The sequence below is a fragment of the Cuculus canorus genome, chromosome 17 (genome assembly GCF_017976375.1).
Source record: "Cuculus canorus isolate bCucCan1 chromosome 17, bCucCan1.pri, whole genome shotgun sequence".
Taxonomy (NCBI): Eukaryota; Metazoa; Chordata; class Aves; order Cuculiformes; family Cuculidae; genus Cuculus; species Cuculus canorus.
The window spans coordinates 9,849,329-9,861,643 of NC_071417.1; the positions used below are offsets into that span (position 1 = coordinate 9,849,329).

Here is a 12,315-nt window from a genome sequence, read left to right on the forward strand (position 1 = left end):
TTAAAGGCATTTTGTTAGCAGAAGCCAGCTAGTAGCAGTGGGGTCAAGGAGGTGGTGAGGAGCATGCCAAGCTGGTGCCACCACCAAGCTCCTGTGCCTTCGCATGGGCTCAGCCCCAGGAAACCGAAGCCTGATGGTGCTTTGCCCAATTCAGACAGGAGCCTGGTGCAACACCCTGGACCTCGTCCCGGCTTCACCTGCAGCCACTGCCTGGGGACACAGCCGTCGTGGTGAGGGGACGCTCCTCCTGCCCAGGTGCTCTCCCTACGTTAAGTGCTTCAGCCACAGGAGCTGGCTGTGACGCTGGAGCAGCCCTGAGCAGGGCTCAGCCCCCCAGGTGGGCGGCTCATGATTTTGGGTGCTTGTCCCCACACACTGGTGCCCGGAGGCAAAGCTCAGAGGCTCCATCTCTTTTCCTTTCTCAAATAGGGGGGGCAGAGCATGGGGAACTGAGATCCCAAGGATGTCCATCCCTAGTGAGCAGAGCCACCTCTGAGCATAACACCTCTTCCCACCTCGCTCCCGAATGACCAGCACAGGTTGCTTTCTTTGCTTTTGCGTTACATTTTCTCCTCCTCTGTGAGCCGGCAGGAGCTGCACCACGCTGTATCGGGGCTGCCACCGGTCGCCGGCTGGAGGAAGCGCAAGGGACGGCGTTCGGACCATGCTACATCGTGTTCCAGAAGGCTAGTGCAGACATTTCTACAACATATACAACCGCACGGGACATTCTGTGTTACAAAGGTTTCAAAAAACATAAACCACCAGAACTAAATACATACTCGATGGCATCAAGGTTTTCGCTTTAGAGTCTTCAGGGACTATGACGCAGTCTCTGGCTGGGGCAGAAGCGATGCAGTGTCTTACAGACAGAGTTGGAAACCGCTCGGAAAAGGTTTACTACAATTGGTCAGTCTCATGGTGCTTCTTGATGGCTTTGCTCAATAAGTCTTTTCTGTGGGGCTTTTTGTTTGTTTGTTTTTAATCTCATCCAGTGGCAAACTACAAGACTTCAGTGTACATTTAATGACACGACTGCTACATCATCTTGATTTTATAGCTATCTTTAATATCAAAGCAGCTTAAGCTGTTAATAAATTCCAAAGTATCCTTTTATTAAAATATCTAAAAGAGGTCTATAAATATTTTTTGTTTTTTGTTTTTTTTTGTTCGTTTTTTTTTCTTTTCTAAAATTGTTCCCAGTTTTTCACATTTAAAAGAAAGCCGGGGGGAGGCTTCAGGGCGGGGCCCCTCCTTTCCACGGGCGCTCCCTCTGTCGCGCTGGCCGCCTGTGGCCTCTCGGTGTGCGCTGCGTTTAACAAAATATATATATATATATGTGGGGGTGTATATATATATTTAGGGCAGCGGGGGCACTCAGAACTCCCACTCCAGGGCCTCCTCACGGTTGGCAGCCCGCTCCAGGCGGTGGATGATATTATTGAGGTTGGCCATCTTCTCATGGCGCCGCTGGACGCTGGTGCTGAGCCGGGGACCGGGAGCCGGTGGCAGTGCCGGTGACACCGGTCCAGCAGAGGATGGACCCGGTGAGGCTGAGCCGGCAAGGCCAGGCGACGAAGCGGCTGAGGGTGATGTTGGGGAGACTTCCAAGCTGCAACGGGATGACCCCGCGGACGACTGCGAGCTGTCGGGGTGTGGCGGTGGTGGGGGTCCCCCGGCAGTGGCACCGGCACTGCTGCCCCGCCGTGGGAGGCTGCCGGCGCTGGGAGCGGTAGCGTGAGGGGCTGCCCCCCGTTCCTCCTGGGGAGGTCCGGTCCCCTCGGCTGCCCCGGCCGGGCTGCGTGAGTCCCGCCGGCGGCTCCAGCCTCCTGCCTCCCCCTGCTCCTCCTTCACCTTCATGGGTGTAGTGGCACAGGGATGCTCGCCCTTCCTGAACAGGGGTTTACGGTCCTCGGCATCCGAATCGGGGCTGTGGGTGGCCCGGTGCAAGGGGATGGCTGTGCCAACGCTCTGCTCGGGGTCCGTGTCATTGTCCTGCGTGCCCTCCACCAGCATCTCCCGGCGCATCCGTGACCTGCCAGGACAACAACCACAAAGGTCAGTAACCACCACCCATTGTCCCACGTCATGGGCACCGCATGTCTTGAAAACGCACCTCCAGCCCAAAACCCACAACATTGACAGGTACAATACCACCTTGTTGGCCTTTAAGACCTTTTTCAGGGGTGGAAATTACTTGTGCTTGAACACAGGGAATGGATTTTGCAACACTTTGGGCTGTTTCCAGCCAAACTCACTCATTTTTGTGTGTGTTTTCACTATAGGATTATTTCTTAGTGTTGTTTAATACATAATTTTTATCAAAGGTTTATTTTAGGGCGGTTGTGTTTACCAAGAGCAGGAGGGACTTTCCTGGAACTACACGAGGAGAAATATCATAGGTTTAGTCAATACTTCACAAAAAAGCCCCATTTTCAAGGTCTCCTGCGCACTCCGTACACAATGGCTTTGTGTGAGAAACCTTGGCCTGCTCCCTTAAATATTCACCATGAACTCTGTGCTGCCCAAGGGCAGCCGGAGGCTCCACTGCCTCAACACAAGCATTTCTATGTCTTTTTATATTGGTTTATATAGAGGAGGGGGCACAACCCATCACCTGGGACATGGACAGAGAGCAGGCAGCTCTTGCTGTGGGTTTGGAGAGGACTCAGGAGCCACATATCCAACTGCAATACCGCCCAAGGATGAAGCCTGTGCTGCTCCCTGGAGCTGGGCTGCTCTGGGGATGGATTCTGTGCTCCAGGAACCACCGTAAAGCTTTCCCCCAGTCATGACAGAGCTCTCTCTCAGTGGCAGGTAGTGTCCTGCACCAGCAAGCAGGTGAACATGTGCATGGGAACCTCTTCAGATGCTTAATATGACTTGGTCAGGGTGGTTGACACCGCTAGACAACCTGCCAACTGGAGCACATGCAGCATTTCGGCTGCAATCCTGCACCTGAGGACCTCCAGTGACCACACACCTCCCTGTCTAGGTAAGAAGAACTGGGAGGGTGGGAAGAGGAACAGTAACACCACCTTAGTGGCACAGCAACATCAGATATCCAAAGCCCAGGAGTGCCCGTACCTATAATTGTGGAACCAGTTGATGACAGTGTTGGTCTTGAGGTTGAGCTGGAAGGAGAGCAGCTCGATGGTCTGCTGGGAGGGGTAGGGTTCCAGCTGGTAAGCTTTCTTCAGGGCTTCCTTCTCCTCCGGGGCCAGCACCACCCGCGGCTTCTTGATCTGGAGGAGGCTGAGGTCCTGTGGTTGCAGACTGGGGCTGGGGCACTCGGAGCGGGCACTGGGGGACTCGCTGTCCGAGCCGGCGCTCATCAGCCCGTACCGACGTTTCAGGTAGGCTGCGGGAGAGGACACCCAGCTGCGCACTGCTCACCCCCCAGCCCAGGGAGCCCCCCACTCGGCCAGCATCACGGAGCCGGGCAGGGGGGCTGCATCACCTCAACCCTCACCTTTCTTCTCTAGCTTCTTCATGTCACGCAACTTCTCCACGTTGTGGGGGTCATTGAGCCAAAGCTGCATGCGAACAAAAGGCTCCCTTCCCTTCAGGCTCAGTTTGTGCCACGGCTTGGGCCTGGAGAGGAGATCGGACACCGAGCCCTGCGTCAGGCCCAGGATGCTCTCCCCAAACAGACGCTGGCCTGGCAGAGGAGAAGCAGAGGTGGTTAGAGCAGGGAAGAGCAGTGGGATGGGCGCTACAGTCCCTCCATGGAGTGGGCGCACCCCATTTCCCAGCCAGCATCCTCCCCGGTGTGTGGGGATCCCCTCCGAGCATCCACAGTGAACCAGGGTGGGGCTGCAGCTACGGGAATCAGGGTGATGCATCCACCAGCAGCTCCTGAAAACCCCGGCAGGCAGAGGGTCCGCACCTAAATTGTTGTCCGTCAAGACCTCCTTGACCTTCTTGGTGATGGAGTAGGTGTCCAGCTCGGGGGACATGGCGACGATCTCCTGGATGCCCATGGGTCCCTGGCTGTTGGGGTACGTCTTCCCACTCAGCGCAGGCGTCGACCGGCTCTCGGGCTGTTGGTTTTCTTTGCTGCTCTCCAAGGCCAGGGTGAGGGGCTCCTGGCAGCCCTTCTCGTGCTCGGCGGGGCTGGGGGGCGGCGAGGGGGACGGCTGGGGCTCTGCTGGGCTGGCTGCGCGACACCGGGGTAGAGGGGTCAGCGGGAACAGCACGAGGGGAAAGTGGAAGGGACCCAGCGGGAGCGGGAAGGTTATTTTGGAGATGCCAATGGCTCTGCCTTCTGGAAGGGGGGATGCGGGGCGAGCCTAGCTGGTGGCTACAGCAAAGCGGGAAATTCCAGTGGAAGAGTTAGAGAGAAACCACCACTCATTAAAAAAAAACAAAACAAAACATTTTTTTCCGCTATGCCAGGCAGAAACCCAAAGATTTTTGTTGTGGCTTTCTTTTTATTTTTTTTTTTTCTGATGACTTTCAAACCCTGTTTCTGACAAAATAACTTTAGAGGATCTGTATTACAGCCCTAAATTGTCTAAGCAACTAATTAAGAGGGTTCAAATGAGTTGCACGCATCAGAGGTATGAGAAGAGCTTCCCAGGACTGGGGTGCACATATGCGTGCTGGGTTCAGCTCTCCCCAGTTCTGGGATGGGGGTAGGATGCCTGGAGCAGATGCAGAAGTGCCAGGGACACCGACGGAACTCGGGGACCATGCGGACCACGGGGACGGTGGCACTTACCCTGGGAGGGGGTCGGCTGCTGGCTGATGCCTTGGCCCAGCTGGTCGGTCAACCAGAGCTGCATGCGGATGAAGGGCTCTCGACCCTTCTGCGTCAGCTTGCTCCAGGGCTTGGGCCGTGACAGCATGTCACTCACGCTGCCCTGGGACAGTCCCAGCACCTAGGCACCACGCAGGCGTCACCCGCTGGGGCCAGGGCGCGCTTCCCCCCAGCGCCAGGCTGCTGCCTGCCCTCCATCCCCACGTTGCAGGAGGGGAAGCAGGCTGCACCTGCTGCTGTGCTCATGGCCCCACGGCACGTCCAGACCCCTCGGCCCCAGCCGTGGATACTGGGACCATGGTGGGTCCCCCTGGGATACCCAGTGGGTTGGAAGGATGGTTGGTCCCTGCAGGGCTTTGCGCAGGGGACAGGGAATATGTGATGGGAAGTGCCACCAACCAGTTGGTGGTGGCTACTGGAGACCACTTGGGGTTGAGTCAGACCCTGAGGACTCAGCATCCTCAAAAGGGAAGCCCACCAGCGAGAGCGGGGACCCTGGAAGAAGCTGGTGGAGACCACCAATGGACCTCAGGACCCGGGTCGTGAGCAGAGGAGACACTAGACGCCCCTTCTCCAGAGTGGTACCTTCTCTCCGAAGATCCTCTGGCAGATGCCGTTCTTGGCCAACTTCTCCTTGACCTGCCGGGTTAGCTCCAGCGTGTCCACCTCCCTGTACATGTACATCTCATACTGCTCCGGCGTCAGTGGTGGCACAGTGGGCTTCAGGGTCCGTGGCACATAGGCAGGGTAGTAGGAGAGACGACCACCAGCCGCTGGCTCTGTGCCGGCTCCCTCTGCCTTCATGTCCGTCAGCCGGTGGGGGTCATCATCTGCCGGGGGCAGCTCATCCTCACCAGTGCCGCCCTCGGCAGGCTCGCCCCGTGGCCAGCCCCGGCCGTTGGCCATGCTGGAGTAGCTCGAGGAGGATGAGGACAATGAAGGTGAGACAGAGGTGTATGGTCGGCTGAGCAGGTTCCGCTCCGACGCCCAGTGCTGGTCAAAGTAGGAGCCGGCATCACCGATCTCCGACTTCACCTTCCGGATGATGCTCTGGACGAAGGCGGCAGGCGAGAGGACAGCCAGGGGTGTCTGGGTTGGGCCGGGGCTGGCCCCGCTCCCCTCCTCCTGCTTGACGTAGGTAGGGACGATGTTCTGGTTGACAGTGGCCAGTGTGGAGCGCTCAGCTGGTGGCGTGTCCCCAGGACGCCCGCTGCCCCCTGACTCCATCTCCAGCAGCGCCTGCTGCTGCGCCTGCATCTCCCGCCGTGCCTGCTCCAGGATGTTCTTGATGGCATCCTCCGAGCTGCTGCCGCTCGTCCCGTTGGCCACCGCCTGCGACGCTGACGGCGTTTTGGGTTCCCCTGCAGAGAAATGGAGTGAAGGGAGCCCCAAGGTGCCACACGCATCATTTTGCCATGTGGCCATAATTCAAAATGCAGGAAAAATAGGGTTTTATCCCCATCTGCTTTGGAGTGCTCACCATCAAGCGGGCGCAGATCGGAAGAAGGAGCAGCAACACCCACAAAACAAGAGCTACAACACCCCCAGCACTACACAAGCTTCTTTTTTGACACTTGCAAAATAAATCCCATTACCAACGATGACAATAGACAAACATGTTTGTTTTCTCTGTCTATTTTTCCACTGTTCCTGTCTAATTTAATTCTCTGGGATTCTGCTTTCTCAGCAGATACCTGTTTTAACGTATTTCATTTCTTGTAATTGACTGTGAGCGCAGCTGCTTTAATGATTCCCTGTGCCAGATGAATCGTGCATCCTCATTTTTAATCATCTGTTTTGGGATACGTGGGGAGGAAAGGGAGATCCAAAGTTTTCAAAAGCCCAGATACAAACGCTGCTGCACAGAGCCTTTTGTTGGTATTTACCAGCATTTCTTCCCACCACGTCCCATAGATGCCAGTGGGAGAAATGTCAAATGAAGCCTATTTTGGCCCAGTCGCGGGGTTAGCTTGGTGCCAGGTGCCCAGTGCCACCCTGCCCGGGACTGTGCTGTGACTGCTGGGCTTGCTAACATTTCCTAGACAGGGCAGAGACCCCTGTGCCAGATGCTGTCGGTTCTGCGGGCATTTTGGCATGCCGTGGGACCCGCAGCCACGCAGCACCCAGCCGCTGGGACCCTTCTGGGTGCTGCTCCTGCAGGGGCAGAGCAGGGGCTCAGTTGCCCTCCCTCACCCCCTACCTACCTCCTTTCTGTGACTCGATCTCCTTCTTTGCCTGCTCCAGGATGCTTTTGATGGCGTCGTCAGAGCCGGTCTCCGGCGTCCTGATCCGTGGTGTGATGCTACCTGATCAAAGAGGCAGGATAACAGCTTTGTCACCACCGCTGGTTTTACAAGCTTCGCTTGTATGTCAGGAAGTATTTACTGCTCCTCATGTTCAGTTCTTTTTAGGGATGCTGGTTTTAAGACAAATGTCACTCCTGATTAGTCACCAGCTTGAGCATGGGGAGCCCCGGTAGCCTCAGCCGCCAGCTCTCGCCTCCGGTACGGCGTCTCCTTGCTCGCCCCATCCAAGGGCACCCACTGCCCATCAGCACACAGGGTGCTGAGCAAGACATGGGGATGTCCCTTGGATCATGGACCTGCACCACCCACTCCACATGTGCCTGCAGGGACCCGAGTGACGAGCTGCCACTGCTGCGCCGGGGCCAGGAGCCACCGTCCCTGGAGCTGGGCGCTATCATTTCATGGCAGTGCCAACATGTCACTGAGGTCCCGCAGCATTAAGACTTCGTTATTTTATCGAAATATTCCCAAGCACGTTGATTCCTATGCCATGAAACAGCCTAATGAGTAATTAAATGGCATTTCTCAGAAAAACAAGTAAAGCACGTCCAGGGATGCAGCTTCCACGACGGGTTGTTGTTAATCGCTACCATTTGCTGGGGCTGCATCCCGCCCTGGGGTGAGTGGAGGAACCACGAGGGACAATCCCTGAGTGCCACCAGTGACTCTGTGGCACCATTGCCTGTCTTGCTGGCACATCCCAGGCTGGTGGGCATCCCCGCTGCGGCACAGGGCACCCCAGGGTGCTGCCAGGGTGCATCGGGAGGGGATGCCATGGCACTGCTTGCAGCACCCCAAGGAAGGGCCACCCCAACCACTCACCTCTCTGGCGCACCTGGATTGTCCTCAGGGCCAGCACATTCTGCTCGTCGGAGAGGAACTGCTTCATCTTGATGAACGGTTCCTTGCCCTTCACCGTCAGCTTGCGCCAGGGCTTGGGCCGGGCCAGAATCTCACTGACGGAACCCTGCGACAGCCCCAGAACATAATGCCCGAAGACCCTCTGTCCGATGTTGTGCTTCAGCAGCTGCTCCTTCACCTGGAAGGCGATTTCGGCTGTGTCCAGCTGCTCCTCATCGGCAGAGCTGCCAGCGCTGCCTTCGGTCGGCTCGCTGGGTGGGCTGGCGGCCGGCACGGTGCTGGGGGGCACCGCACTGCTTTTGGCCCCAAAGAAGGTGGAGGGCAAAGGCGCTCCCCCAGCATTTTCGCTCTTGTAGGCAGGCGGTGGGAGGTGGGGGGTCTTGGGGTCCCCTGAAAGCCGTTCGCCCCCTGGGAAGGGGGAGAGCGAGAAAGTCCGGGGACCATCAGGGGCCACACCGGGGCCAGGCAGAGGCGGGAGAGGAGTGGGAGAGGTGGGTTCATCTGCTGGGGCGTGCTGGGGGGATGGGTATGGCTGCTCCATGCCCAGTGAATCCTTCCCTGACTCGTCTTCCGAGTGATCCTCCTCTAGAGATGAACGAGAAAGAGAGAGACACACTAGAGTCCCCGGCATGGCCCCACAGCAAAGCACCTCCTGCCTCAGTTTCCCTAGGTGCCATCCCGCCCCTTGTCGCCTCCCCAGCCCCGCTGCTGGCTCCAGGCTCCCTCCCGCAGCTAGGGCAGGATCCAGCCCTGGTGCCCGCATTCCCAAGGATGCTCCCAGTGGGACCAGGGATGCCATGGGACACAGGGACCCTACCAGTGCTGGCCAGCAGGCTGGGCTTCTCCAGCAGGTACTTCTGGGAGGGGTAGAAAGCCTCCTTCCCTAGCAGCAGGGCGTCCTCTGCCTTCGATATGCTCTGCAAGGAGCCAAGCCAAGATGGGAAAGGGTGGTGGAGCCACCGGCAGCAGGGCTGGCACGCACACCCCGGCCTGGCGAGCATGTCGGTGTGCGCCGCGGCACTTGCCTGCGGAAGGCTGCAGTTGGCGGAGGCCACCTTCATCGCCTTCAGGATGCTGGGAGGGAGACAAGGAGGGTCACTTGGCAGGCACGGCTTTTCGCTGCTGTCAAGCCACCAAGCGTTACAGCTGCTGAAGTGTGGGGCGGCTGCCAGGGGGACAGGCAGGCAGCGATGCCGGTCGAGCCATACCTCAGCTCCGTTTTGATCTCTTCGTAGTCCGCCTGTGCCTGCAGCTTCTCCTCCAGCTTCTGCGGAGCAGAGGAAGGGATTCCTTGCAGCCAGCTCCCAGTACACACCCAGCATGGCCAGACCCATTCTTCCCCGCCTCAGCGAGCCCCTTGCCCCAACAGGGCGTACCTCGATGGCTTCATTCTTGGCAGCCAGCTGCCCCTCCAGCTCGGCAATCTGGTTGGCAGAAGACTCCTCCAACTCCTGTAGTGAGCTCTGAAGGTGCTGGACATCCTTCAGGAGCCGCAGGATCTCACGGTCCTTGGCAGCCAGAGCTGCCTCCAGTCTCGATCCTGAGCACACGGAGTAGTTCACCTTGTCCTGCCGGGAGAGGGGACACCGTCAGCTCCCAGCCGCCTGATGGGGGGACAAAGGCCACCCTCTCAGTCAGACGCATCCCCATGGAGAGCGGGTAACCCCAGGACTCAGACCTGCGGGACAGGGACCCACCGTGACGCAGCTGTGGGCAGGGACAGACATTTCCTCTGCCCTTACATGTCCCCCAGGTACATCTGCTCGGTGCTATGGGGGTGCAGAACCCCCCCTCCATGGGAGGCTGCGGCTGCCAGTAGGGCATGGCCAATGCCACCACCCCCACGGTGGAAAAACGCCTCAGTCACAGCCATTTCAGGCTTGTTCACAAACACAGTGGGTGCTCCCAAATGCAACAGGCTGTTCCTGAATGCAACAGGGTGTTCTTAAGCGCAACGGGATGCTCCTGAACATTCTAGGGTGCTCCTGGCTGCTAAGGGGTGCTCCTAGCTATGATGGGCTGCTCCCATGCGCCGTGGGATGCTCCTGGTTGTGACAGATGCTCCCAGCTGTGATAAGGTTCTGCTAGCCCTGACGGGGGGTTCCCAGCTGCAATGGGGTGCTGCTGGCCCCGGAGGGTTCTCTCACCGCAGCAGCGCCTGTCGGGGAGCAGCAGGCCAGGCGCAGGGAGCTATTCACAGCCGCCAGCTGCTCCCGCAAGCTCTCCACCTCCCTCTGCGCCGCCTCCGCTCGCTGCAAGAGAGCAGAAAGCACATCAGGCCGGGCATCCGTGGCTCATCCCACCCCAAACAGAGCAGAGTGAGGCTCCAGGATCTGCATCAATGTAGAACCTGTCCTGAGCATCCTGCTCTCACCACTGTCACTGTAAGTCCCACCATCTATTTCCGCTTTCCACATTCTAATGCAGTTCCCAGTCCTGATTCCTGTGGCTGCAGACCACATCCAGGACTCTGCCTATTCCACCCAAAGGGCGGTATTTACCTGTAAGTTACTCTTTAAGCCTCCTCTATTATCCACGCACATTTATTTGTACCTACACTTTCAGCATTAAATAAAACTAATGAATAGGAATGGATGGAACCAGAAGTAATTACACCAGAAACCAACACTAGGGTGGTGTGGGACATGCCCTAAAATGCCCAGGAGAGGCTGGAGGTGACAAATACCAGCTCCAGCCGCCAGAATTGAGCCTGGCAGAAGCCTTAACACAGCAGGGGCTCCCAATACGGGGCAGGAGTTCCCACTGGGAAGGTTGGAAGGAGCCACTGGGTGAAGGAAATCAGAGCCTCATTTTGTAGGGCTTCCCAGTCCTGGAGCCTGTCCACCACCCTTTGCCATTTTTAGGGACAGACATCCAGGTCACGCAGAGCGCAGTGGCTGAGCACGATGGAAGTGGAGCAGGGCAGCACCCTGTGCTGGCTGGAAAGTAACGCCCTGGCTCACCTGGTTGGCTTTTTCAAGGTTTGTCATGATCATGGCTACTTCATCCGCCCTGTGACAAGAAAACAAGAGATGTCAGCCAGCGAGGAGGCACAGACACAGCCCTTCATGGCCGGTAAGGGCTCCTGCCTGTGCCACAGCTGAGGGCACAGGAATGTGTCACATATACAAAGCCCCCGTAACTTGGGATGCTGCCGTGGTCACTCAAAGCATCTCAGCTCCTCAAGCCATTTAGCAGCACCGCAGGGCCATCCCAGCACTGCTGCGCTGCCGCAGGCTGCTCGGCACAGCCCCAGGCACGCCAACAGCCTCCAGGCACGTGCGGGCATCGCCGGCAACTTACTTAGAGGCGGCTTCCTCGTCGTATTTACACCGCAGCTCCAGCAGCTCCGCCTGGGTGGCCTTCAGCGCTGGGAAGAGGAAGGTGAGCCACGGGGTGGGGGCTCGGCCCCCCATGGCCGGTGGCCCCTGCCCCGGCCCCCCTACCTGCATGGAGCACTTTGATCTTCTCCTCTGCCTCCCCGAGCCGAGCGGCCAAAGTGACCTGTGCTTCCTGCAGCCCCCTGCGAGACAAAGGCACCACCAACGCTGGCATCACCAGGGTCAGCAGTGCCAAGGTGCCGAGCCCAAAGCAGCCCCAGGGCGCACGGAGACCCCCTCGCTGTGTCCCCTCCTCTACCCCATCGCCCGCTGACGCCAGGGAAAGATCCCAGCGGTGGATGCTGGGACGTGTTTAAGCCCTGCTACCCCCTGATGTTAAGGGATTTATTGCTTTGAATGTGTAAAAATTCATTTTGGGCTAAAAATGGTCCTGATCCCTACGGCTGAAACCCCTCCGGCAGAGGGGATCGCAGCCCACCCCCGCCTGTAATTAATTGGAGGCGGGGGGGAAGCAATCAGGGAAAAGTTATTCTGCATTATTTATAGCCTGCATTTGCCAGGAACTTACTAGCAGAGATCTGCAATTTAGGGTTTAAAGATTCCTCGTTTGTTTCCCAGTGCAGCGTGTTAAGGAATAACAATGAAGGCACCGGGAAAGGCGGGAGCCTCCAAATTAAAAGGTCATTTAATGAGGTTCATCCACCGACCTGGATGTAACCCATTTGTCCGAGTAAAGCCCTTGTGCCCAGGAGATGGTGCAAGGGGCTGGCAGGAGGGACCTGCTCTGGCTCTGCCTGTGCCCATTGCTGCCTAAAAATTGCCTGGGATTGGGGATGGATGGACAGAGGGATGCTTGGAGCGACTGAGATCGTGTATCATGTTTCTGGGCAGGATGCATCTGTTCTCAACACGGACAGCAAAGGAGATGCAAAGGGAAGGAGAAGAGGGAAAGAGAGACAGACAGCCCAGCGCAGGAGCAGAGACAGAGCTGTGTGTGTCCTCCATTCCCCCAAAATGACCCCGTCCGCAGGGGGTGAAGCCCCGT

General features: G+C 57.8%; 1 protein-coding gene across 1 annotated transcript in view; it reads right to left on the reverse strand.

Moving 5' to 3' along the window:
* Nucleotides 1–215: 215 nt before the first annotated feature.
* Nucleotides 216–12,315, reverse strand: part of CUX2 (cut like homeobox 2) — a 70,248-nt gene continuing 58,148 nt past the window's right edge. Inside the window, exons 5-20 of the mRNA XM_054082761.1 lie at nucleotides 11,376–11,452; nucleotides 11,233–11,299; nucleotides 10,893–10,941; nucleotides 10,077–10,181; nucleotides 9,306–9,497; nucleotides 9,138–9,196; nucleotides 8,955–9,003; nucleotides 8,747–8,846; nucleotides 7,891–8,514; nucleotides 6,967–7,068; nucleotides 5,348–6,123; nucleotides 4,724–4,883; nucleotides 3,890–4,159; nucleotides 3,473–3,661; nucleotides 3,088–3,361; nucleotides 216–2,035 (exon numbers count right to left, since the gene is read on the reverse strand). Of these exons, the coding sequence (XP_053938736.1) occupies nucleotides 1,378–2,035; nucleotides 3,088–3,361; nucleotides 3,473–3,661; nucleotides 3,890–4,159; nucleotides 4,724–4,883; nucleotides 5,348–6,123; nucleotides 6,967–7,068; nucleotides 7,891–8,514; nucleotides 8,747–8,846; nucleotides 8,955–9,003; nucleotides 9,138–9,196; nucleotides 9,306–9,497; nucleotides 10,077–10,181; nucleotides 10,893–10,941; nucleotides 11,233–11,299; nucleotides 11,376–11,452 (3,751 nt within the window). The 3' untranslated portion in view covers nucleotides 216–1,377. The remainder of the gene's footprint in view (nucleotides 2,036–3,087; nucleotides 3,362–3,472; nucleotides 3,662–3,889; nucleotides 4,160–4,723; nucleotides 4,884–5,347; nucleotides 6,124–6,966; nucleotides 7,069–7,890; nucleotides 8,515–8,746; nucleotides 8,847–8,954; nucleotides 9,004–9,137; nucleotides 9,197–9,305; nucleotides 9,498–10,076; nucleotides 10,182–10,892; nucleotides 10,942–11,232; nucleotides 11,300–11,375; nucleotides 11,453–12,315) is intronic.